Source organism: Lathamus discolor, chromosome 2 (assembly GCF_037157495.1).
Source record: "Lathamus discolor isolate bLatDis1 chromosome 2, bLatDis1.hap1, whole genome shotgun sequence".
NCBI lineage: Eukaryota > Metazoa > Chordata > Aves > Psittaciformes > Psittacidae > Lathamus > Lathamus discolor.
In genome coordinates, this window is record NC_088885.1 from 92,503,766 (window position 1) to 92,529,844 (window position 26,079).

General features: G+C 41.0%; 1 protein-coding gene across 1 annotated transcript in view; it reads right to left on the reverse strand.

Moving 5' to 3' along the window:
* The window catches only part of EPB41L4B (erythrocyte membrane protein band 4.1 like 4B), a 167,645-nt gene that overhangs the window by 39,413 nt on the left and 102,153 nt on the right, over nucleotides 1-26,079 (reverse strand). The window contains exons 19-20 of the mRNA XM_065667749.1: nucleotides 15,831-15,956; nucleotides 4,516-4,583 (exon numbers count right to left, since the gene is read on the reverse strand). Coding sequence (XP_065523821.1) covers nucleotides 4,516-4,583; nucleotides 15,831-15,956 — 194 coding nt within the window. The remainder of the gene's footprint in view (nucleotides 1-4,515; nucleotides 4,584-15,830; nucleotides 15,957-26,079) is intronic.

Genomic DNA, 26,079 nt, shown 5'->3' on the forward strand with positions numbered 1-26,079 from the left:
ACAAATGTTCTGGCAGGCAGCCTGAACCCTGATCTCTCAAGGCTAAAAGAACCAAATAAAAAAATCCCATCCGGAGGCAGGTGATGAGATCCTTACCAAAATTATACATAAGAACATGCAGTAATCTCAAACCTAAATTAAATTAGATATCTGATCGGTGAATTCTCCCTGAACACTTCTCCCTCAACACTTCCATCTGGACACCAACTCAGATACTTGGGTGTAAGGAAGTTTCTAACAGACATGGAGGTGCCTCTGTTAAATCCTCATAATCCCTTCTGGCCCATTCAGCACCATGACAGATTCTTCTCTTACAACACTAAAGAAGAAAATGTTCTGTTAGAAAGGCTTTTCTAGCTCTCGTGGAAGACAAATGCCTCTCACTGGTCACAAAAAGGACTGATGTGATCACTGCTTCCCTTGCAGACTTGGGCCCTACATCCCAAAAGAAGTACCACTAAAAATCACTGCAAAATGACTGATATTGTAAATTCCAAATGAAACCAATGTTCACACAAACACATTGTTACTACATGTCTTAGCAAAGCATGCCTCACTAAGCAAGGCAGTAACTGCAAACCAGCTGTATCTCTTCTTGACTAAATACAGGCGGTATAAAAACCAAAATAATGCAAATACACAAATAACAATTTTTTTCAAGTCTTTCTTATTCTGCAAACCAACATTAAGTTCTGCCTTGTCCAAAGTGCTTATGCCTCAGCTATATAGCTGGGCTGTACTTCTCTATATGTATTACTTGGATGTTGATGAAGACGCATGTGCTTTCAAGTCTGTTACAACAGAGTTGTAATAAATCCATGTCTAACTCTTCTTGGTAGGACTCCTGTCTCTTATCAGGGTAACTCGTAGCTCTTCTGCTTAACTCGCTTTTGAAATACCCTTCCTATTAGTTGCTCTCATTTACTTTGATCTTGTGCAGCCTGGATGGATCCAGCTTAGGTAACTAAATGACTTCTACTGTCACTGTGCAGGTCTGCTGCTCTGCTAGGGGTTATCAGCAAAGCAGCAGGGTCAGCAAGGGGAACGTACAACCGTGTCCCAATTCATATGCACTATATCAGTCTTAACTGAGGCTTAAGGAGAGTGTAAGCTAGGACAATGCAGCACATATTGGGTTACTGAGTAACTAGCTTTTTCCTCACTGAATGTGGGGACCAGCACTTGAAACAGTGTGAGAGAAAAAAAAAACCCTATCCAGAGGAGGGAAAGGACATAAAGAAACATACAGCACTGCTCTCTAAAAGCAGGGAGGAGGGAGCACTGTACTCTTCTGTGGTCCCACATGCTCCCACAGCCTAATCTGGCATGTACAGGTGAGCTATTAACAGAAAGATCAGGAGACAACCTTACACTTCCAGCCTTTGCACCAAACAACAGAGCAAATTTCACAAGCTTTTCCCTCCTGAAAGCTGACAAAACAGTGCAATTTCAGCTTCAGCTGTGTTTTTTCCCCCATATTTAAACTGACTTAGATATAGAAGTATCTGCAGTTTGCCAACAGAGACAGAAAACAAGTGATAAACTGACTGACACGTGGCAACTTTGCATAAACACAACATAATTCTGAGGCCATGCCCAACGAAATGACTGGAGACCTGCTTGCAGTGAAAGTGGCTGTACCACACATACATATGAGTAATTACTAGTCGAACCAGAACTAATTCTACAAAGAGCTATAGCAATTGTTAGCCAAATTGAGTCTGCCATGGCAGATGCTAAAATAATTGCTCAGGGGGATTATAGGCCATATCCAAGTAGTTAATTCATTAGAAGTGTAATCTTCACAGTGGCAATGGATGAGCAGACAAAATGGTAGCAAAGAGAGCACAGTTCTTTAATCAAACAAGCACTACTACCCTTCTTCCTCACCTTCTATTTCCCTATTTGTATGAACAATTCATACTTCAGTTAATGATCAAAACTGCATGTTTGCTTACTAGGTAGCCTGACAAACTTCCCAATGGCATGGGTTTGGAAAAAACAGAGCATTTTGCTAATGCATTGTACAGTCATCAGTAATGAAATACATGAACTCATTGTCCCTGCTGTAAATCCCTTGCATAAAAAGGGTGTTTATTGTTAAATAGCTGCAACAGACACTGGTTTCAACTGGCAAGATATTTCAGCAAGTAAACATCCTCAAATATTCATACAGGTGTTGTCCACAGGAATGTCTGCATGGGTTCTTGCAGGAATAAAAAACATATTCCACAGGGAGGGCTTTTGTACAAAGGATATTTGTGTATTTCTCAACTAAAGAAGAGAAAAAAATCCCAGGTGACTTGTCTGATCAGTATGAACTACTCCTTAGCTCTACTCAGATGCAGTTCCTAGCAGAGCAAAGGCTTATTTGTGTCCATTCAAGTCCACAAAACAGAGGTTATAGAGGACGTTATTAGCAAAAAGGTCACATGCTGACTGTCTGCAAGAGTGCATGTGCCCCTGCAGAAAGGAAAGCCACTGGAAGGAGAGAGAGAATTGGTTAGAGACTGAATTTACTTTGCATTATTCTCTGAGTTTTGAATGCAAGCTGTTAAAATTGGTCTATCCCTGAGCACTGATTACTTGTATATTTGTACCTCCAGGACACAGACACAAAGCAATAAAACAATACTATATAATTTGGCAGAACTGGTGGTAGAGGAAACAATGCTTGACATAAACCAGATAAAAATAAATATTAGACAAATATACACCAGTCTGCTGCATACTGAGAACTCCAAAGTGGATTTTATGAGTTTATAAGCTTGGATGTGTGAAAAAGAAAACAGTAACATCAGCTTTGCAGCCAGGTTGCCATCCTTACTTGCTGAATAGTATTTCACTTCACAAAGCACACAATTCATTTACAGCTCAGCACGCTGAAGCAGGAGAGAATCCACTACCAAATGTGAAATAGAAAGCCTTTTCTACATACGTTATATAGAGGTTCAGCATAAGAATTTCATAAGGTAAGGAAAACAAGTCTGTAGCCACTTTCCAAATCACACAGGGCTTACAATCCAGGTCCTCCTGAACTGCTTCTGGAAGTGACAGCAATCCAACAAAGGCTGTTGTGGCAAAGACAATATATGAAACCTATTTCTATTAAACAAAGAAATAGGTCACTGTGTAATGTATGTAATGAATTTTCTCAGTGGACATAAGAAAGTGTTGTAGAGGTCTAGAAAGGGCAATTGCACAGGAGAAAAATGGGTGATTCTAAATATCAAGTAGACTTTGCAGACCCTTGGACAAATGGGAAAATCACAGCCTGCCAGGCTAGAAGTTACAGCTCTGTAGGGTGTCCCGAGATGACAGACGTGGGGAACTGGTAATCTCAACTGTACTGCAGGCAAGACAGGGACTGCCATGGAAAGCAATACCATTGTCTCTCACATCTCCTCCTGCCTCAGCACCACCAGCCATCCTCACCATTGCTCTCTAGGTAGATGCTTTCACTAAGCAAACAGCAGTTCTGCTAGTCCAATCTGATCTGAAAGAAATATTTCAATGAAATGTTTTTTGAAGACTGTTGGTGATTTTTCACCTTATAGGAAAGATACACATTGGAAGAAAGGGTGGACAAACTCTCACAACTCTGACTGTTTCTTTTTGCGTTCAGAAGGATCTGTCAAATGTAATTCATTACACCCCTCATCCAGACTTTTCTGTAAGATATTTAAATGTCTGCTTTCAACTGCAAGAGTCACCACCAGAAAGTTATAAAATAAAATAACGGGATAACTAGGGTTCTAGTACATATGTATATTACATATACATGTATATACTGAATATGCATATACATAGCATATACACTTGCATATTAGCTGATTAACAGCCAGTGTGATTGCTTTGAATTCATAGCTCTCTTTCATTCAACCCTCCTCTCAGATTTGGATACTTAAGATGTCCAAAGTGGTGGTGCTACCACTTATACAGAGGCAGGCAATTTCCAAATATGCTGTAACCTCCTCTCTACAGACCCGATAAGATATAGCACAGTGTGCCATTCGAATAACGTTTGCAATTAATATGCTTCTTTAAAATGGCCATTTCCAAAAAAGAAGACTTCTATCCACCATCATCAGAATAAAAGTACAATCCAAACTAGTCACTACTGCCTGCAAATGAGCCATCAGAAAAACACAAACACAAGGATATTCCAGTTTGGAGTATCTATCATGCTTCTGATACAGAAGCTATGAAAACTGACTTATTTTTACACAAGGTTTTTAGGTCTGTCACTGGACCTGTTTTTTTACCTTCAGCATTTATCAATTGTTTAAGTATATACACTCCATCTAATTTGTAAAGCTGAGCTTTTATTAATTCTTCAACTATATGTGGTATATGCATATCAAATAAGCACCCTTCTGACAGACAGGCCATTGCTTGGTGAACTTGGGGATGAGCAAATTGACCTGTAACATCTGTTGGAGATACTGTGTGGAAAATGCCTCACTACATCGTGTGTTTATTTGATGTTTTCCCTATGGACAAGAAACAACAGACCTTACATTAGGGTCCTGCAGGCTGGAGGTCTTACTGGGATTTACAAAAGAGGACTCTTCTTTCACAGCCTGTTAAAAGAAGGAGCCAAAGTTTAGTATGACATCCATATAATTAGGATAATACAACTGTTTATTATAAATATACCGCCGTAAGCACCCCAGGAAACTGCAATTCCCCAAATTACTACTCTGCCCACATTTAGAAGGCACAGCAACGTTTTTTTAATTCATCTCAACTTGATTTTCACTGTGAGATTCACTGCAATGAGCTGCAATGTACAATGTGCAGAGCAATAGTATTAGGAAGAGATTGGATAGGGATAAAGAAGAAAGAAACCATTGGTTCCTCCAGAAAGCATTTGAGCAGAAGTAATAAAAATCAGCCCAGGCAAACATACTGTAGTCAAGTTGTTCTTTTGATTGGAGTAGAATAAATATTTATGTAGTCCAATCAAAATCACGATGCCAACTTCTCATACAGACTTCAAAAAATTAATTGAAAAATGGGATCCCCTACATATAATCACACTGAGCATACAAATCACAGAAAATCTCACCCATTATTGCTCTCTGCTAAATTACAGAGTCCTGTCTCTCACGTAGCATTTGTCTATAGATTTGAAAATACTAGTATTGCAAAATGACTTACATGAAAATTACTTGATTACACAGAGAACACCCAATTAAGGCAGGTGTTGGTAGATTATACTCTTCAACTGAGATGCAGGGTTCCACAGTCTATGTGTAAATGCCAGTGTCAGCGCAACAATGCACTCCTCTACCAAAAATACTGTCTGAAGACATACGAGTATCTCCAAATCAGTAATGGATTTGGCAGGCTCTGACATTTCCATTCTGCTAAATGGTCCAACAACAGAGTGATTTTTCAATGTTGAATATCTGAACCATAATAATTTGGGTCCATTGGTCCAGATCAAATCGAATTAAATGTGTCAGTCTCTCTTCAAATAAGATGAGACAGATTCCTTCAAATCCATCAAATCCAAGTTAAAGGATTTTACAGGCATGTAAAAATACTGTAACTTTGATGTGAGACCTTCCATTCAGTACACATTGATATATTCCATTTGAGGGTGCTTATATGAAAAAGAAACAAAATCAAAGCTGAGTTTCTTCTATGCCTTAGCAAAGAGCTACAAACTATCACTAGGAATACTCAGTGCTTGGGAAAACTTCCCAAAGTTCATTTCCCCCTTGTGCCAGAGAGAACAAAACCCTCATTGCCACTTCCCAGGTCATTATTTACCAGATCTTCAGCGCTGTGGGAACAGGATGTTACAGCTTGTACACATAATTGACTGTATGGGCAATTAAACTGGAAACACTGGGAGCTTAGCAGAGAATGAACTCTGTCCTGGGTCTGCTCCAGCCCAGGCATGTACTTGGGGTACAGGTTAGGGAGCATTTTTAAATAAGTCCCTCCATAACCCCTCCTATTAGAGTTGTTGCACCTTATATATTGATGCCAAAACCACCATCAGCAAAGGGCAAACCCTCCGAACCTCATCAGCAGATTTGTCCTTCTCCTAGGGGGCTGGTTTACACAGAGAAAGCTAGTATAGAGCTAGCTTAGAGGAGAACAGGATCAGCAGTAGGCACTGGGGGAGCTCCACCCCAGCGCTGTGCTTTTATATATCTGGGTTTAATCTCTGTCAGCCAGAGGTTTCCTTAGTAGTGGGCAAATGCATTAATGAGTCAGATAAAAATGGACATAATCACGACAGCATCACTATTGTAACCCAGCCACAAAATGTTTTGCAGCTAAGGTTATCAGTGAACTAGCATCACACCATGAATAATTTCAGGACCAGGAGTGCAATTTTTCAAATGTTAATAAATTAACAACTTTAAGAAATTTAGCTCCGCTCTCGTAGCTTTGTCGAGCATTTTGTTTATTCCAAATCGAGTGCTTTCTTGAAAGGAAAAATGGGTTTTAAGGAATTGAGAGAAAGCATAGAAAATCATTCTTTGTTGGCATAGATGAGTACTGAAGTAATCTTCCTTTGTTCTACAGAAATTATAATGCTTTATATAAAGCTGCTGGGTTTCTGAAAGCTGTAAACATGAATCTGGCTGTCAGAAACTTAATACGCAGTCTCTTCTTCCATGCTGATGTCTTAACAATATTTTATTGTTAAGCCTGACAAGCTAGCTGCTTACTATGTGTCAAATGGGCTACTTTTTAATACCATAATTTTTACTTTATTCCAATTTTCACCGAATTAATTGAGCTGCATTTTAGGATGCACCTGAATACAACAATAGCAAAAAGACTATGGAGATCAAGGATGCAGTGCAGGGGCAGTGACCAGGAATGAAATTATTAGAATTCAACCTACTTAAACACTATAAGCCATGGACCTTATTAGCCAACAGAGAGGCCTTTGCTTTATTAGTCTCTAATAGCTGACCCTTGGTTTCTTTCAGCTCCATGACTACATTACCATTCTCTTTTTCTTCTCTGCATTGGAAGTCTAAGCCTGCATCTCAAGTAGTGGTGTATTCGGCATGTAAACGGCATGATCAGCATCCTCACGAACTTCTCCATTACTACTCATGCTTTAGACAACATGAAAGACTCCTGTACACACAAGTAAGTGCTGCACATCAGTGGACAAGCAATCACACTCTAAACTGAAGGGAGAGAGAGAGAGAGAGAAACAGCATGCAAAAAAATGGAGTGGCCTGAACAGCCTCGGGCGATGAGGTGTGTACACCAGGTGACACAGCTGTGCGTTGGCAGATACATATTAATAAGGATGGGCTAATTCTCTTCACCCTATGCCTCTCCTCCATGTCTATGAACGAACAGACACAGGAAAATGTACCTGCAAACACTTCTCACTTCTGCAAAGGGCTTCAGCTATCAGGAACTGTACTGCCCTTACTTAACTTGTTGGCTTGTGGTTTGTTTTCAGAAGGAGGTCAGTAAATCATCAGGTGACAGCATGTTTCTTTTGTTTTCCTCCTAACTCTGTAAATCACACTCACTAACTACACAAGGACTTCCTCAACCTTACTGAAAAGATGTATCCTGGGCTGCATCAAAAGAAGCGTGACCAGCAGGTCGAAGGAGGTGATCCTGCCCCTTTACTCTGCTCTCGTGAGACCTCACCTGGAGTATTGTGTGCAGTTCTGGTGTCCTCAACATAAAAAGGACATGGAACTGTTGGAACAAGTCCAGAGGAGGGCCACAAGGATGATCAGGAGACTGGAGCACCTCCCATATGAAGACAGGCTGAGGAAGTTGGGGCTGTTCAGCCTGGAGAAGAGAAGGCTGCATGGAGACCTCATAGCAGCCTTCCAGTACCTGAAAGGGGCCTACAAGGATGCTGAAGAGGGACTCTTCATGAGGAACTGTAGTGATAGGACAAGGGGTAACGGGTTTAAACTGAAACAGGTTAGACATAAGGAAGAAGTTCTTTACTGTGAGGGAGGGTGGTGAGGCACTGGAATGGGCTGCCCAGGGAAGCTGTGAATGCTCCATCCCTGGCGGTGTTCAAGGCCAGGCCAGACAGAGCCTTGGGTGAGATGGTTTAGTGTGAGGTGTCCCTGCCCATGGCAGGGGGGTTGAAACTGAATGATCTTAAGGTCCTTTCCAACCCAAACCATTCTATGATTCTATGTGACTGTAAACCAAGAGTTATACTTGCACACAGCTCTCACAATATGATTCCCAGATGGTTTGCCTTCAGTTGAAAAAAGGCACACATGCTAGGGCCAGGATTTGGGTTTCTACTGCAGGGTGCCCTCCATCAGTGGCACAGGGGAGTTTAGCCAACGCTACCAGGAGATACTTGGTGGGGAACGTACATGGAGAGCTGGGCAGAGGCTCTGTTACCCACAAAAAGCCCAGCAATGAGCCGTGCAAGGACATAGGAAAAAGCATGGAGCTGTTCAGATCTCCTTACCTAAAGCAGATTCTTCCCTCACCCAGAGGATGCTGCTCTGAGAGGGAGATATTTGAGGGCATAGCAGACCTGGAAACTTCATTTATACAGAAGCAAATTAATTTAATAATTACCCAAAGAGAAACAAGCTGGCTACCAGAGTGCAAACCAAACAAAATTAAAGGTTGATCCATATAATCCATCCACACAATATCATTCTCTTTTCTTATCTGCACTGGGCTCAGAGCAGAAGAAAAATTATTAACATTCTGATTTCATATGCCATTACCTTTCTGGATGGTGTCAGAAACAAAGGTAAAGCATTACTTTATCATACTAGAGACAAGAAACATGCCTGGACAGAAATGCCATTGCACAGGCTCTCTTCATAGATGACTGCTAATAAACAGTAGTTTCACCAGAAGATGAAAAGAGGAGAAAAGCACTTAATACCAAATTGTATTCATAGCTGCCTAAGAGACCTACCTTTGGGCTGCCAGGCTGATCCTGACAGTTTTCAGCCTGCTTGTCAGTTGACTCCTAAGCACCCATAACCCCCTGGCTGCTCTCCTGGCAGCCTGGTCCTTTGGAGCCTCAGAGAGGAGATGGATGCTGCAAGGACCTTCCATCAAACCCTGCTGAGCTTTCTAGCAGGGGTGGGAACACTTTCTGGCCTGTAGGAGAAGCTCCATGTATGAATTCATAAGCCCTGTTGGCGGGATTTGCCTGTCCTGCTGGCCTTGAACACTGCCAGGGATGGACCATTCACCACGTCTTTGGGCAACCTGTTCCAGTGCCTCATGACCTGCACATTAAAGAACTTCTTCCTTAGATCTAACCTGAACTTCCCCTGTTTGAACCCATTACCCCTTGTCCTGTTGCTACAGTCCCTGCTTGGAGATCTTTAAAGGTAAGGGAGCAATGGCTCTCACTGCAGTGGCCTCTAAATACTTCTCTATCCTGGCTGTTTCTGGATGCTAAGGAGGCATGAAGCATACCAGATTTTTCAGCTCTTCACCAGCGTTTTGGTCATTTGTCAGCCAAGCGGATTGTTGGCTGATCCCATTAGATAATACAGGCTAAGCAACACATCATCAGGAAGAACGTCCTGCCAAGATAAACCTACCTTGGTGATTTAATATGTCAAATGTATCCTTTCAGGCAGAAAAGCATCATGGTTGAGTCTCTTGGAAACAGACTACTCTGTTTTTCTCCCTCTGAACAGGGCCTGGCACCATGTGTCTCTTGGGCTGTAGTGGGGCTCCTACACATAACTGCAATTAACAGTACTTGTCTTATCATGTACTAGCACTTACAGACATGCCAGCTAGCAGACATAGCTGACATATCCACAATGCACTGTCACAGTCTTGTGACACCGCTGCCACCTTTACCTCCAGCATCCTGGGGAATAAATTAAAGATTTCCCTTTTCCCACATTCAGTTTATTGAACTCCTCCCTCCCCTTCTGTACCTCAGGAAGACTGCTGCATCATCTCCTCAGCTCCTTGCCTGAGTCTAAGGTATCACTGCTGACATGCTTCTAATGAGCTGCCATGTATTGTATATTGATCACGCACACTCAAAATCTTGTGGTTTTATACCTCTGACACCCTTCATTTCCTGTAGCCTCACAGAAAACCTGTTTCCCTGTGGCAACTGAACAGAGAGAATTCGAAGCTGAGCCATTTTCAGATTCAATTGTTATGAGCAATTATAACTGATGCTGCTGTTCCAGTTGAGAGTTCCAGTGCAGTTGCTTCTTTCTTCTTAGCCTGAAATTTGCCAGTGAGTTTATTGCTCATCCAAGTGGGTGACTAACAGCAACAGCTTTAGCAAGGAAGGCATCATGTACATAAGGAGCTGTGCAGGCTTCGCCCACAACCTGAACACCTCAGCTGTGACCTGTTATACTCACGTAATTCTGATCTCTGTGCAAAGACTGTCAAATTGTGCAGTAGCTCAGCGCTGTGAATAAGCACGGGTGGAAGGAGGGAGGAAAGGAGGAAAGGGAAGCAAACAGCATCTAATTCATGATGGGAAGATGTTCAGATGTCAGAAAAACTGATCCTGTCAAGGTGCTTAAGCCAACATCTAGTGAAAGCTAAGAACTCCTCTGGGCATCCAGAAGGATTTGTTTAAGTCCTATTATAAGAAAGATAACATAAGATTATAAATCCTCAAGTGCCTTCCCCATACCTACTCTATTTTCATTCATGACCTGATTGAGGTTTGAATCCAGAACCATCCCCATGAGTGAATAAAGCTCCGAAGACCCAGCTCATCTAAGATGATTTTCTTCTAAACAAAGATTTTCTTCTGACAAAAGTACCTGGACTTTGAAGTTGACAAGTCCTCACACTTGAATTTCGCCTTAAAGGAGACAGCACAATGAAAAAGGCAAAGAATCATGAAAAATGTAGATAAGACAGACCAGCACTGTGAGTCACCTCACTTATGCACCCTTTCTACCATAAATAATGAATAGACCACAGTCTCATTTGCATTTGCAGCCATGGCTTGCATCCACGTAGAGAGAACAGGTGTCAGGATGACGCCTCTACCTGTGCATGTCCTAAGACATTTGCTGTACCACAGTCCAGTCCTTTCCTTGAGGTAACTCCTGACAGCATAAACACCTCGCACTTACATATTTGCAATACGTGAAGCAAAATTACAAGATCATGATCTGTACTTGTTTCTAGGACAGGGAGGAAAAAAAGGGAGATGGCTATCGACCTGGCCTAAAAATTTACATGTGTATAAGCCTGTGAAGAAAGTTAGTATGTGAAAGGAGCTAGATGACTGAACGTTCCTTTGTTCAGCATAAATGTCCCTTTGTTTACTCAGAATCAAGGCAGAGGAATCGATTGCTCAAGAACCCAAGCCTGGCTGATAAAAGATACCCAGGAGTTTCCCTTGGGGTTGATAAAGTTGTATGCTCTTTGTAAATAACTCCAGTTCTCCAAGCTACCTTTAACCAGCCATAACGTGCAGCAAGGAACAGCTCGGGTGGTAATGTTACCTCCATTTGTCTTCCATAAACCACACTGCATAAAGGTATCTTAAAATGAGCTTGGCCTTCCCTTGTCTGCAGAGAAAGATACGAGCAGTGCAAAAATCAGCTACGGAAGAAATCTGTGAGAAACAGGATCTTAGTTTCTTGCCTGTGCTAACCTGCTAAATTTAGATTAATCCAAGGAAATTTTTGGTAACAGGTGGAGAACACAAACACCACTTACAGAAGACAAACTTCTAGAACACAGCACACACTGCCTGCCAAAAAGACACACTGCCCTGCCGAGATAGCTGTACATTTGCTTAGGAGCCTGTGTTTAATTCTAAAGATAATTAGAATCTGCCCTAGCCAAAGTGGATATAAATAGCAACCAAAACCTGCTAGCATCTCTTCTCCATCAGTTGGACCATGAACTGTTTGGCAAAAAGGACTCTTTGTGATACTAACAAGTTGTCTGCTCAATCACAGCATATCAGCACTGACTCATGCAAGCTGCAAAGAGGTTTTAAATGCCAGGCAGAGCTGGCCTTTTGTATTCTGTCAGCTCCTCATGGCTGCTTTATACCACTCCCTCCCAAATGAAGAGTCTGGAAAAAATAAATAAAAAAAAAAAAAAAAAAAAAAAAAATAGAAAATAAATAAAAAAAAAAAAAAAGAAGAAGAAGAAAAGATGTCAGTTGCTTCCCAGTGTTTAGTGCTCCCCTGGAGCTTAATTATGTGGGAACTGTGATACGCAGTCTGTCAGCTAGAAGGTGGCAGATCCCTCTGGCACAGTTTGAAAGGTGTGTTGTGAAACACTACTCGTTTGCTCCAGGCCTACAGGAATTGTATGGCATGCCCTGTGCAAACCACAGGTCCCCACAGTTCTGTATGGGTTCTTCATGTTTCTCACCTCTGGTATCTGTGGCAGCGTGCTCCTGGATTCAGCTTCCAGCACCCCCATGCACACTGGAGTTTGATTCTCCATCTAGCAGAACGGCACATAAATATTTCCATCTTCACCAAATAAACAAACTCACTCGTGTTAGTTTCCTGCTGCTCTGTAACTCTCAACCACATGCAGGGCTCAGTGATTGGCACCATAATCTTACAAATTTTCAGTCTCTAAATCAGGCCTATAGCCATGGGAGACAGGGTATTGCCCCCTGGGAACGCAATAAAGAGCTCTTCAGCTTAATTCTGAAATGAAGCAGTGCAGAGACTATCTTCCAGAATATATTTTCAACAGCATTGAATAATTTCCCTTTTTTACTTTTTAGCTCATAAGCACTGGAATCATTCATTTCTGTAGCTCTCTCTTGTGTTGGTGTCTAGTTGCCATAAAGATAAAGCTGCAGAAAATTTCTGTCCCAGTTTGTATTTTCCACTTGCAAACGTTCACTCCATTCTCAGAATTAATGAGGAACAGCTTCTTCTTCTACTACACGCAGGAGATGCCTTCATAAATTTGTCACATCCTGATGTTAGTAGCATATGGTATTGAAAATATTCCTACTTCTTAGGAATAGAGAGCTGTTACAAACATTTCAAGCAATAGTTTGTTAATTTTGGATGCGATTCTACAGTGCACCAGTATTTTTCTCATGCTTTTACACCCAGCTCTATAATGAAGATGCTTCATGAAGTTTCATAAAGGATGACTTAGACCATAGATTTTGGGGGCCTTTAAAGGAAAATTTAATTTCAAATAGTGTGTGCATAAGACAGAATCTGGTTCTTTCTTCTTCCTTTACAAAACAAAGAGGAGCAAATCCCCATCTTTTTTATGATACCATGAAATAAAGAAACATATATGCTGCACATGAGGAAAATCAGTTTGTGTTGCTTTACAGCTCAAGAAATACAGGCTGTGCCTTACAGAACCTAGATATGCTTCTTGTCTTGGCTGCCTTGTAAGTTGAAATGTAACAGTACAGAAAATGAGAAATGAGAAATTGGAGTCTTAAGAATAAGGCCAGAGGCCGGACTTCTCTGGAATTTAATATGGAACTGGCATCAAAAGATAGAATTGGGCAGAGGATGGCACAGTTAGACCTCCAGGTATACTGGGCAGCAGGATATGTCAGATAGGGTCAAATAGGGGCAGGATCACAGCCCTGGAGGAGTACATGGAGTTAAATGGTTGTCTTCTACAAAGCAACTATTTCTTATCCGCTCCCTCAAAGGATGCTGTAAGTGTCTCTGGGCAGTGAAATGCCATCCCAGCTTGCTTTTCCCAGAAGATGACTGAATTTCCACTGGGAAATAGCTTAGATACTGGTATTCAGCTAGTTTGGGTTGATGTTTGGGGGGTGTGATTTTATAGTATGCTGGTACAGTGGTTTATTAGGGCCTCCTGTAGCCCCTTTTTCTCCTCCCATATTCTAGGTGACAGATGGTGTATTTCTACTCATTCCTTCACCATGAACATTTTGCCTACCCTTACCAGTGTTTGTGTAGCCACAGCTTCTTATGGTAACGGCTGACCATTGCCTGGTTTCTGTCTACTTATTTTTGCAATGGGTAATCTCATAGCTGACAGGAGGGGAGCTCAAGCGAAAAAGAACTCATCTATAGTTGCACAGGCAATTTTGTGGCTAAGCAGGGAGCTGAATGAGAATTTCCAAGACTAAGGTGGCAGCCTTATTTACTGGCTGTAACTCTTAAGCCGTACTTTGTTATAGCACTGAAACTTCAGGGATTTCAAACTGAACCTTGTGCCATTATTTTTCCACAATACATACTACCCTGCAACAGTCTTTTTTTCCCCTCCTTCACCCTGAACTCATAGGACTTTTCTCATTGATGCCAATCCTACAGACACCTACTCAATCCAATCTGACTGGTAAAGCCTTGTGCAAAACAATACAGGTAAAAAGGAAAAAAGGTATGGTCAACTTGCTCTGAAACTTATTTACAACAGAGCAGCAGTTAAAGAATACAGTTACGGCATACATGAAAAAGCAACCCAAGATTTTTCTCCCTTGGAAAGCCTTGGAGTGTAAAATTGAGGCAGGCAGGTGAACTGAGGGATGCGTATGCTAAGCACATTTCCTATCTTGCCTTAGTAATGCTGCATTCTGAACGCAGCAGCACACACTGCTTCCAGTCTTTAACTATCCAGTCAAACATGACCATTAAGCATATTCAGTAGAAAATACAAATGTGAGAAATATACCATGACATCCTGTAGAAAAGACACACAGGAAAAAACAGAGGGCAAACCCAAGGGCAATCAAATAAGAAACATGCTGCATAAACCACAGTTGAAACAACACAGAATTCAGAGAGGTGAGAGAACTGCTTTAAGCAAAAACTGAAAGAAAAACCCCAACCTCCTTCCCCCACATGCTGTCAGATTTATGGTTTCTGTTCCTGATATCTAGGGCAGTCAGGATAACAAATTTTGATACTTCCCTAGGTCTAGCTAGACCAGATGTAATCTGGCTCTCAAATGAAAGATCTGCTAGGGAACAACAAATACACAAAGATGATTGTTAACAAAATCCTTTGCAGGGCAAGTTGACCTGTTCTGTTCTTATGAAAAGAAACAAAGCAGTGGAAATACCAACACAGTTTGCATTCAAAGAGAATAGCATGCACAAGGATACGACAGGAACTTTGAATAGGAGTCATACCAGTCTTTCTACTTCTCCTTTTGTTCCTAAAGCATTCTATTTGGTTTTATTTTTGGCACCAATGGCATTATCTTTTGTCCACAAATAACACTTGAAAAGAATCACATATTTTAGGTTTCACTTGGATTTACCTCTGGTTGGAAAATTAACTTTTTATGGTCATGCCATCTAGCATCAATTTTAAGCTGCATGACATCATTACAAGTCTAGAGGTGTTTTTGAAACAGGATGCATTTGATGTAACCTCTGACCAAATAGTGAAAATAGCAGCCTAAAATTTGGTCAAATGCACAAAACCAAGTAAGAAAACAATAGACTAGCTAACATTCCACATTCAGACAGCTAAAATTAATCCCCTGAAATAAAAGTTTGCATCTGGATGCATAGATGCTATCTTTAGAACACCCTTAACCACAGTTTCCATGAGTGATGGGTAGCCTCAGAAAACTCCAGAGATTATTGTTTCTCAGCTACAGAGTAAATAAAAGCTACGGTGACAGAATCAAACCGTGGAGATTTCCTGGGGCCTTCTCTCCTGTTTTCTCAGCCTCTCTCAACTGTATTAATCATGTCAGCTAGGACAAATTTCCTACTTCCATCATATCGATCATTTTGAGTGCCCTGAAGAAACTGAAAAACAGCTAGAGAGAGCTAGGTCAATGTGGATACTTGAGATAAAATAAGGTGCTTCCTCAGGAGTTATGTGATTTTGGAAAATTAGTGTAAGCTATGGCAAAACTAGAAAGGAAAAACATTAAACACAGATTACCTGGGTGCCTACTCTAAAAGCAGCTTCCACTTGAGCTTTAAGGATGTTGCACTTCATATGGTCAGGTACAGATGAAGGTGAAACAGGGGCATGAAGAGTCTTTTCAGGTACTTTCTTGTCTTCGCCCTGTATTTAATATAAAAGACAAGCACAGTGACATATAATCGAGAGATAAGAAAATGGTCAAAGGTCAGATTTTTTACTTGTAACAACTTGATTCAGCAACACTGGTTAAAACTTCCGTGTTCATACCTGGATATGTCTTAGAAGAAAATGTTTGGAAAATATTTAATGACTTTATATTATTTTCAAGACATGAAAAGCCTCAGGGAAGCCTGAGCAATAAAAGCAAGAAAGAGATGTGCAGATACATGGACAAAGCCCGTCATGCACTAGTTCTCCAAACCTGTGATGACACTGAGGAAGCAAAACACTGTCTCAAAATATCCCACAGCAGGCAGAAGAAGGAAAGGTTCACAATGCCCAACTCTAGTGAACGCTGGTTTGCTATACTACCCTAAGAATGTGAAGGGGCTTTGCAAATTTAACCAGAGGGATCTGAAGGGATCTCCACGTAATTGCAAGCCAAGCAAAATCACCTTCATCGGAAAGAAAAGAAAAATCCAGGGAATTTAAACACTGTTGCTGCTGTTTGCACTTGATGCCAACCCTTTACATATGCAGCGATCCGGATCAGAAATCTAAGCCCTCAGGATGGCTGGTTTAGTGACCTGTTCAAACATGACTTAAAGGTTTTGTGCCTACAACAAACTACATCCAGCAGCAATGTCAGCATGAATAAACTTCCCATGCAGAAAAAAAAGAACACAAAAATAAAGGGAAAAAAAGAAAAGGACAATGTAAGACTAATATATAAACAAACTGGGTATGAATGAGATCAGGATTGTAAACGGGAACTCTTTAACAATCAAACTGTAATCTCATGTATTTTTAAAGAAGAATTGGGCAATGGCATAGCAGCCATTGCAAACTTCCCTATTCTTCCTGGAAACAAGATGTGGATTACAACCAAATAGCAGCCTAGATTATACATTCATTTTCCACTCTCATTGCTGCAAAGATTGAGTGGTCGTATACACCCAGATAGAACAGATATGTAATGCTGTCATTCAGATTTTGTACAGAATGGGTACAAGGCATCAGTAAACCAGGTCCAGCACAGCCCTGAGGTCCACCTCTGACAAAGTATTTCAATTTTTTAGCCACTAAAATTACCATAGGATCAGCCCTTTTACTTCAAAACCTGCCTCCTTTACCCTTCCTTCTGTCCTCCCGCATGGCCCACCACCTGATGGTAACTACAGTCTTACTGACTCTTCTCTGAGGCCCAGGAGCAATCACAGGCAAAAGGGAACATGAAGATTTGGGGGACACTCTCTGCAAGTGGAGCAAAGCACAGTGCAATTATGTTGGCTGAGGAAAGTGTTCTGCAAACGTTGGGGAGGGAAAGAGCCAGACCTCTGCGGAGCTCTATTGAGACTGCAAGGTATTTCTTGCGTGTAAGCAAAGTTGGCCTAGCGGACTTCTGCATCCAAAATGCCACAGCTGGCAGGCATGATTTGGAACAACCAAACAACTGTTAAAGGCCTGCTCATCATGGGATTTTTTTTTTCTCTAGCAAATTCCTAACAATTTTTACATATTTATTTGCCAAGCTACTTTTACTGGTTTTAGTGGGAGATTTTTTTGGACTTTTCCTTCTCCCCACCTTCCTCCTAAGTGAAGAAGAAAATACTTTAAAAGTGACAGCATCTAGCTGGAGCAACTTCTGGAACTGTACTCATCTATTCAGTCTTGAATATAATTGTAGTTCTGGCAAGCATATAAAAAAACCCCAACATGAAATATTTGTTTGCCATAAGTGTCTTTTCTGCAGTACTCATGAAGCTGAGAGTGGAGATACTCAGAAGGACAAAATTAACTGTAAAGAAAGCACAACTTTTCCTTCACCAGTAGTCTTGGTAGCCACAGTGCACAACTACGTACTTTTAAAGGGCTTCTATTATGGTCAACTTTTAAGTGCATCGATTTTTAACACCACAAAGAACAACATACTAAGCAGTGGCATTTCAAAAGGCCATTGCAAAATTCCACCTTTGTTTTACACTGGATGCTAATTAAATATCATTTCAGTCAAGCAAGATTAAGCAAACTGTATTTTACCAGCTACATCAAGACAACTGGTGCTTGTGTAGGACACAAGCTTGTTGTGTAACGCAAAGTTCCAAAGTCCCGTACTTATTCAGATGGATACGGATATTTTCAGTTTTTCCTTCCCTAACTTCCCCACATTGACCAAGAGCAAAATAAAAGCCCTTGGGTGTGTCCTGCAACTTGGAACCCTCAAAAGGTCTCAATGTCCTGCTGTATTCAAGACTATACCAGATGAGTCCATGTAATGGAGACTGTCCCCAGGGTGGGATGTGATGTGCCAGTCTCCAACTGAGATTCTCAGAACCTGAGACATCCAAACACTGATGCTCACTGACCTGGTTGAGAAGGCAAAGCTGCTGCTGCTTTGCAGCAGCAGTGTTGCAGACTTCTGAGAAGCCATTCCTGGCCATTCAGTTCTGCTTTAGCTCTTGTTTGGGTCACACTTTGAAGGTTTTACCTTCAAGCAAGCAAAGAATAAATTTCTTAAAGCAAAATGAATGTTAGAAGCATTCATTTTTCTGGGGGGAAAAATAGCTTAAAAATACTTACTGCACTGAAAAAACAAGAGCAAAAGCTCAACTAGCATAATCTTCTCCAAAATATGGAAAGAGGAAGGTATGGAGTAAGGAAATAGACTTTTAAATATTGAAATTCATTCTCTTACAGCACTTGCTGTGAAACGGCACGTGGTTGTGTGACTGCCAGCAGAAGAGTGTGGCTGTGGAGAATGGAGATCAACGGAGTAAGTCATGGAGGTGACTTGTCCATGTGAAGTGCCCATTCCATTTACCAAGCAGCACCTGGACAGCGATACAGTTGTCCCTGTGCCCTCCAGGACAGTGACCTGCCCTGGTTGTCCTCAGCGTCTGAACCGAGATCCATATTCCCTTCCTACTATAGCAAGGTGTGACCATGCTGCATGATATTAGGGCCTTACCCAGCTCTCACTGAAGTTAGCTTCACTTTGATAGTGGGTGAGTTGGGCTAGCCATAGTTAGTTATGATCCCTGTCAAAACAAGTACCCACTTCAGTGACTGGTGATGTCCTTTCCATTTGTAAAATAATTAGGTGCTGTTGTGGAGCCCATACATACCAGATTGGTCTGTGATGGGCAAATCATTTTTATTTATTTGTTATTTTAGTGCCTGAAAGAATGGGGCCAGTCTCAGGGCCACAGCTTGCTTGGATGTGAAGTGGCATCTGAGCTGGGCAGGGAGAAAGGCTGTTTATTGGAAGTGCTTCGGTTAAGGCTGATAAACTGGTGCTGTTGAGCCCATTGAGTTTTATGTTGACTTCAGTGGAGGCAGAAATTCACTTGAGAGTTCCCTGAATAAGGGAAATTCTTTGAACTGCTGACATATGTCCACCCTCTTGTCATCTCTCCCTTGTTCCTCTTTCTCCTCCTGCATTTCAATATTAGAAATTGTTGGATAATTTATCTGCTCTTTTTGAAGCATGAGAAAACTTGGCAAAGAGTATGAAATTTGGCAGTAAGTCATCCCGTAAGAGTTTCAGACCATGCTAATAATTTCTTCTGGGTAAAGGTGATGCTCTTTTCAAACTGCTTCTCATAAGACTGTCTATCCATGTGACCGGGTATCCCTGCCCATGGCAGGGGGGTTGGAACTAGATGATCTTAAGGTCCTTTCCAACTCTAACTATTCTATGATTCTAAAATTTTCTTTGCTTGCAGCCCACGAGGACCAGTAGCACCTTTAGTGACTGATCACATGTGAAGAACAGGCATTGCTGCGACCACTGCTTGGCCTCGTCCTGTTCACCAGATGCTGAACCAGCAGCTGAAGGCCACCACCTCCCTTGCCTCAGTGGAAATGCTGACTGCACACAAGCCTCATATGGGGGATCCAGACCTCCTCTAGCTTCTAAGCATCTGTGAAAAGCTTCTTTGCCAGCCTGCCTTGGCACCGGCACTTTTCTGCCACAGTGCAGCACATCCTGAATCATTACTGAATTCTGCTTTCACACAGCTGATTAGCTGAGACTAGTACACATACAGTGTGTAATATGTGTAATTAGACATACAGTGTGTAATACAGTCAGTGGCACTGAAAATCCAGACTAAAAGTGAAAACTCAAATCACAGACTACAAAAAGAAGAAAGTAGCATCTTTGTACGGCAGACTACCAGTACTTGTAAGCATCTATATCAGTTCCTGTTGTCCTTAATGCCACTAATCTTTATATAGAAGACTGTTCATCCCCAGGTTTAACTCCTCAAGTATAACTGCAATCAAGAATGCAGAAGAAAAAACATCCATCACCATCTATGGCTCATTTCACTGGTTTATAAGAAAATCAAAGATCTAAACCCTACCTGCATTAGGAATTTCTATATACTAATCCTGCAAGAATGAAAGCTGTAATCTACTTTATTTTGTTGTATAATAAAGAGATCTTATATTTCCAGAATCCTTATTGCTTGCAGTGATAAGTGAAGCATAAAGATAGCAGCTGGGTATTCAAATGCTGTACCAGGTTTGCAGTTATTAAAATTTCATTTTCATTTATAAACTAAGAGCATTCTTAGTCATTAGTGGAAGTCATTAGAAAACTAAACATGGCATAATATTATTGAAACTTCCAATTATATCATTTCTTATTATGCAATTCCAAAGAATCTGAGATGTTCCTTTCAAGTGAATGTCTGAGAGTCAAACGAAAAGAAGTCATCTTGTTGCTTAAAATTGCAATCTAAACCATTCTGAAAAGGTTTAAAAATGCGGAAAACCCCATTAAGTTAAGATATCTGATAACAGTTCGATTTTCCATCTACATTTCTGCTGGTGCTAAAAAATAGCAATGTATTCACATCACTTTCACCACTGATGGAGAACTTTATTCTTCCAGAGAAGGAGAACACTGGAGAATTGCACTTAACTGGGCTTGATAGAAGTGGTTTGAACAAGCTCAGATATATACATGCATAAAACTAGATGTCTTTTTTTCTTTCTATAATTGAGGTCTTAGGTTTGCTTTTCTCCTCTCAAACATTTACTTTAAATTCAATTACATTTGCTGATACGAGAACAGAAGGCAGATTTGTAGAGTCTTAGATAATGATGACACTGGCTTTGGTTTGCAAAGCTAACTGAATATAAGTACACATACAGAATATAAAAAGTTGCAAGAAACACAGCAAAACTACTCCTGTACTTAACATTTCAATTCTCTCTGCTTTGAAAGATTCATGCTTTGTTCCACATCACACTTTATACCAAGAGCAAGATGCATGATCTTTTGCCTCTGTGAATTTATCAATAGTCTCTTCTCAGTCAAACAGCTGGAGACACCTGAAGAATAGAATCGATACTTTGTTTAGGAATGCAGGTCTATTCTTTGTTGTTAGTCATCACTACTAGTAAGAAGTAAAATTTTAATGAAGACAACCCGGATGTATAGGTTCTGAATGCACATTAGCTCTGTGAGGTCTCACCCTTTGGTTTCCTGGGATGCAACTACATCTGCAAATGTGCATGAAAATCTACAGACTCCTTTGCCCCCTTTCCATCAGTAACTTTATTGATTTTTTTCCTTTCCCCATGCAACAGCTAACACAAATTATGAACAGACACCACAATGGCAAGGCCTGTAGGATTATGTGTTTTTCTTATTTGAGGCAAAGTGTGCAAGCAGACGATGCATCTTTTATTAGAAAAATACATTTGGAAATAAACCAACAAGCAAAAGAACCCCTCATTAAGCTGTCAGACACACAAGACCTTCCTCCGGTCAACTATCAGTTAGTCTAATGAATGATATTACTCCCAATAACAGCAATCTTGCTATGCTTCTATCCTTGCAGCAAACCTTGCAGCAAACCTCTTTAATGCCTGGTATCAAATTTATTTTATAAAATGCTATTGCTCAATATTATTAGATCTTGCATCTGTCAGTGCCAAGCTTCATGATAGCCTTAGTCATGGCAGCCATGTTTCCCAGGGTATAACCTCTGATCAGTGCGTAGCACAAAAGAGTCTCAAATATATAAACAGTGAGTTGGTTTTGTGGGTTTTTTTTAAACCACAAATGATTTTTGGAGCTGCAGCAGCTTTAGGCTTTGGAGTTCTGCATGCGGCAGGTAGCACAACAGCTTTCTTGGAAGTGGTTTCATTTGCAAGCAGTCAGTAACGTAACTGGGTAGCCCTGTAACGTGTTACTACCATGCCAACAAAAGGCCATAAGCTTCGAACAGAGCCTGCAAAGTCATTGAGGCTCATTAGGCTCACTGAACCTTTCTTGATCTGCCTGCAGTTTTACTACTACTTTTACTGCAGTTAGCTGTAACAGCAATAATTTTCTATAGAAAACAGTAACACAAGCAGTTATTTTTTGTAGAATAAATATTTACAACTGTAACACATAGTATAAAGCTACACAAAGCTAGTATAACATGGGTCTTAAGAGGTGGAGACACAGGAGGTGGTGTAGAGGAGTGCAGGCATGGGGTGATAGCACAAGGGGTGCAGGCTGGCACTGAAGACACCACAGCAGTAAACAACTTGCCAATGGCCAGTTAAAGAAGTGCGGACCTGAACCTGGACAAAACTGGCTTTAGAGGCAATGAAGACAGCAAAGACACAGTATCTAGCATAATTACGTAAAAGCCACCATGTATAATGTGTTTGGGTGCAATGTGAAGATGTAGATCAATGAAGAACCATAGAATCATAGAATAGTTTGGGTTGGAGGGGACCTTCAAATGCAATTGTAACCTTCCTGTAATGAGCAAGGACATCTTCATCTAGATCAGGTTGCCCAGAAACACATCCAGCCTGGCCTTGAATGTCTACATTCAATAAAGAAGATGCAAAAGCATGTTTGCAAACATACAAAAGGACCCAAAGTGGACCCCAGAGTGATGAAGAAGAAACCATGAACATGACTTGATGGAACATTGGAACCAGATGCCCAGGGAAGTGGTTGATGAGTCACCTTCTCTGGAGGTATTACAAAGGTGTGTAGATGTGGCACTTAGGGATATGGTTTAGCGGTGAATTTGGCAGTGCTAGATTAATGGTTGGACTTGATGATCTTAAAGGTCTTTTCCAACCTAAATGATTTGATGATTCTGTGACCATTATGACACCTCCTGAGACCTCACCAGACTGAAATCACCAACCTTAGAACTCAAGCGTATATGAGAAGGGTGAGCATAAGATCAGGAAAATGGGAAGAAAAAATCTGAACTGTATTAGTATTCTTTCTTTTTATGTAATAATTACATCTGGACCAACTACTAGACTCCTCAGATTTCAGAAATGCGAACAATACATTTGTGGCTATGCATACACACATGGAGCAAAGCAGATGGGTGAACATGTGTTTCTAACGAAAGGCTTGCAAGAAAGAAAATCAGAAATACATTCACAGCTACAACACTTGGGCTTCTCTCTCCTGGAGATGAGGGCATCTGCTAGCACCGAAGGATATGAAATGCATGTTGAAACTGACTTTTATCATTCAGTAGGTGGACAGACACGTCCACTGTACCAAACAGCTCTGGAAAGGAGATTGGACACATCTATTCATCATTCCCATGAGACGAAGTTTGCTGTAGCAGACAATCAAATTAATTAACTGCTGAATCTAATTTACCCAATTTCTTGCTAATTCTCCTATGGGCTGATTATTAAGCCTGACAAATTCCAGCCCCAAAGCAGTCTGCTTGAAAAAATAATAATTAGCAACAGGAAGAGAGGGAGTGAAAGTTGGGACTCCAAAATGGATGTGCAAACTATTGCTTTATTTTCAGAAATAGAGCAAATGAAGCAGCTTCAGAACTGGTTCACTGGTTTTGTTTAACCATAATATTTCAGATGTAAAACTAGGGAATAAAAAGCACTTAGTAGAATAGAAATCAGTGGAGTGGGGCAGGAGAGCTGGTAATGTTTAATTTTTTTGCCAGAAACTAGACACCCAGATCGCCCATTAAAATCTGTTTGCTGCTGGACTGAGTAGCCAGTTAACTACCATAACCAAAGGAGCTTTAAAGGCCAGTGAAAAATGCTTGTCCCAGATCAGGGCTGTTCAACCATGTTTAACCTGCCCCCTGCCTTTGTGCTGGGTGATGCTCCACAGCATTTCAGCTCAGGGTTAGCCCAGTATTTACAGCATGTCCCTCTTTCATTGGAGCAGCCATCTGCTGAGGCAACTCCATGGAGTCTCTGCTCAAAGCCCTGCTGTTTGTTTGTTTTAGCTTTACAAGCTCTGTGTCCACATTTCACTAGGATCTAGGTTAGAAAATGGTGCTTGAAGAAGAAACCACAAGCAAGGGGCCAAAAGAACTTGAGAATGATTTGTTGGTCACAACCCATAACCTGTAAAGTGAGCACTTTATCGCTGAGGTGCTTTAGGGTGGAGATTCTGGGCCTGTTTCAAGAGCACATACAATTTTCAGATGGCTCAAACTGGCAATTTTAATAAATATTAAATGGCCTCCTTTGCATTCACTTGGTAACCTCTAGCCATGGGATTGCTGTCCAGCTTTTAAACCCAAACCCACTGACTGCCATAAGAGATATTTTCATTAGACAGACCGTGTCTCTACACTTGCCTTCTGCTGAGCTTCTGCCAGAAACAGAAGTATTTAGCAGCTCCTGGTACTCATTGCAAGAGCTTTTCACCAGCTAAACTTTGACTGATGGCTGCAGCAGACACAGGCTGTGTTTAGTGTGCAGCTGCGCTTATTGTGAAGTACAGACTTGCTACGATACTGGGTTCTGCTAATTAGTCCTTATATAAATAGTCTATTTGATTGTGGACAAGATTTTAGAGCTGTCAGGACAAGCCAAAGAAAACCATTAATTATAGAAGAGCTGAGCTCTCCCTCTGCAGATTTTCAGAGAGAGAGAGTGAGGGGATCAGAGGTCAGGCTTTGCCAGGCAGAAGTCACAGGGGCTCTATTGGTACTACTTGCACAGTGGTGTGGAATACAGGACCAAAGACTTTTAAGCTTTCATTTATAGAAAAAAGAGACCATAAATCTACTCATTATGAGATCACAAGGATACCATTGAGATCACCTGTTCAGATCTTTTGTGCAACACAGGTCAGACTGGTTTAACCACTTGTGCACTGTGGTCAACATGGAGAGAGACCTCTCACTTCAGCCCTTTCGATACATCAAACTGAGCTGCCAAGAAGCTCAATAGTGTAGAACCGTCCTTTAAAGCATGTTTTGGGCACTGTACCTAAGTGAATGGTCTCAGCTGGGGTTCAGATAGAGTATCAGTAATTACACCCGAACTACAGTGTTCCTCTCATAAGACCTGGATATGCACTGGATGAGTCTGTGAGATGGAGAATTTTCCTTTGGCAAACTATGTCAATGCTTAATTAGCCTGGCCTATAAAAAACTGTACCTGTTACCAGATAAGAGTATTTCTAGAAGAACAACTTGAGAAACGACCATGGGAAAATGATGGCTTCCTTTCCATTTCACCTCAGTTTACCTACTTTATGATTTAGCTTTTTATCCCCACTCAGATCAACCAGTCGGACAAAATGACACCTCCTCACAGCTGATAAGCAAACAGATTTTGGACAATGTCTGAAGTATTCCACCTTCATCTGTGAATTCAGAAGTCTCCAAAAGTCATGACATAGGTCATTGCCTCATGACCACATTCATAAGGTATAAGGACTTTTCATAACGTCTTTAGCTGAAGTACAATACCACCCCCTGACAATCCTGAACACGGTTCTTCAAGCAAATGTTCATGACAGAAAATCTGCATTACTGATTAACTTCAATTAACTAAAATGTTGGAAAAAAAAAAAAAGTCAAGATTTTGGGTTTTTTTATTAGAAACACCTGATTCACTGATTTTCAGCCTTGACTTCCATCTCCTGGGTTCTCTCATCCAGAGAAAGAAAGATTATGCTATACAGATATACAGTCCCTTTGTGCATGTATTTTTGATACACTTTTCTGCATCCTATTTGATTTTTAATTTCTTAATGCTCATTGAAATAGTATCAGTAACAAATGGCTGTTTGTAAAACCAAGGTAAAGTAACCTGAGCTCTCCCTTGAACTGACAGAAAACTCAAC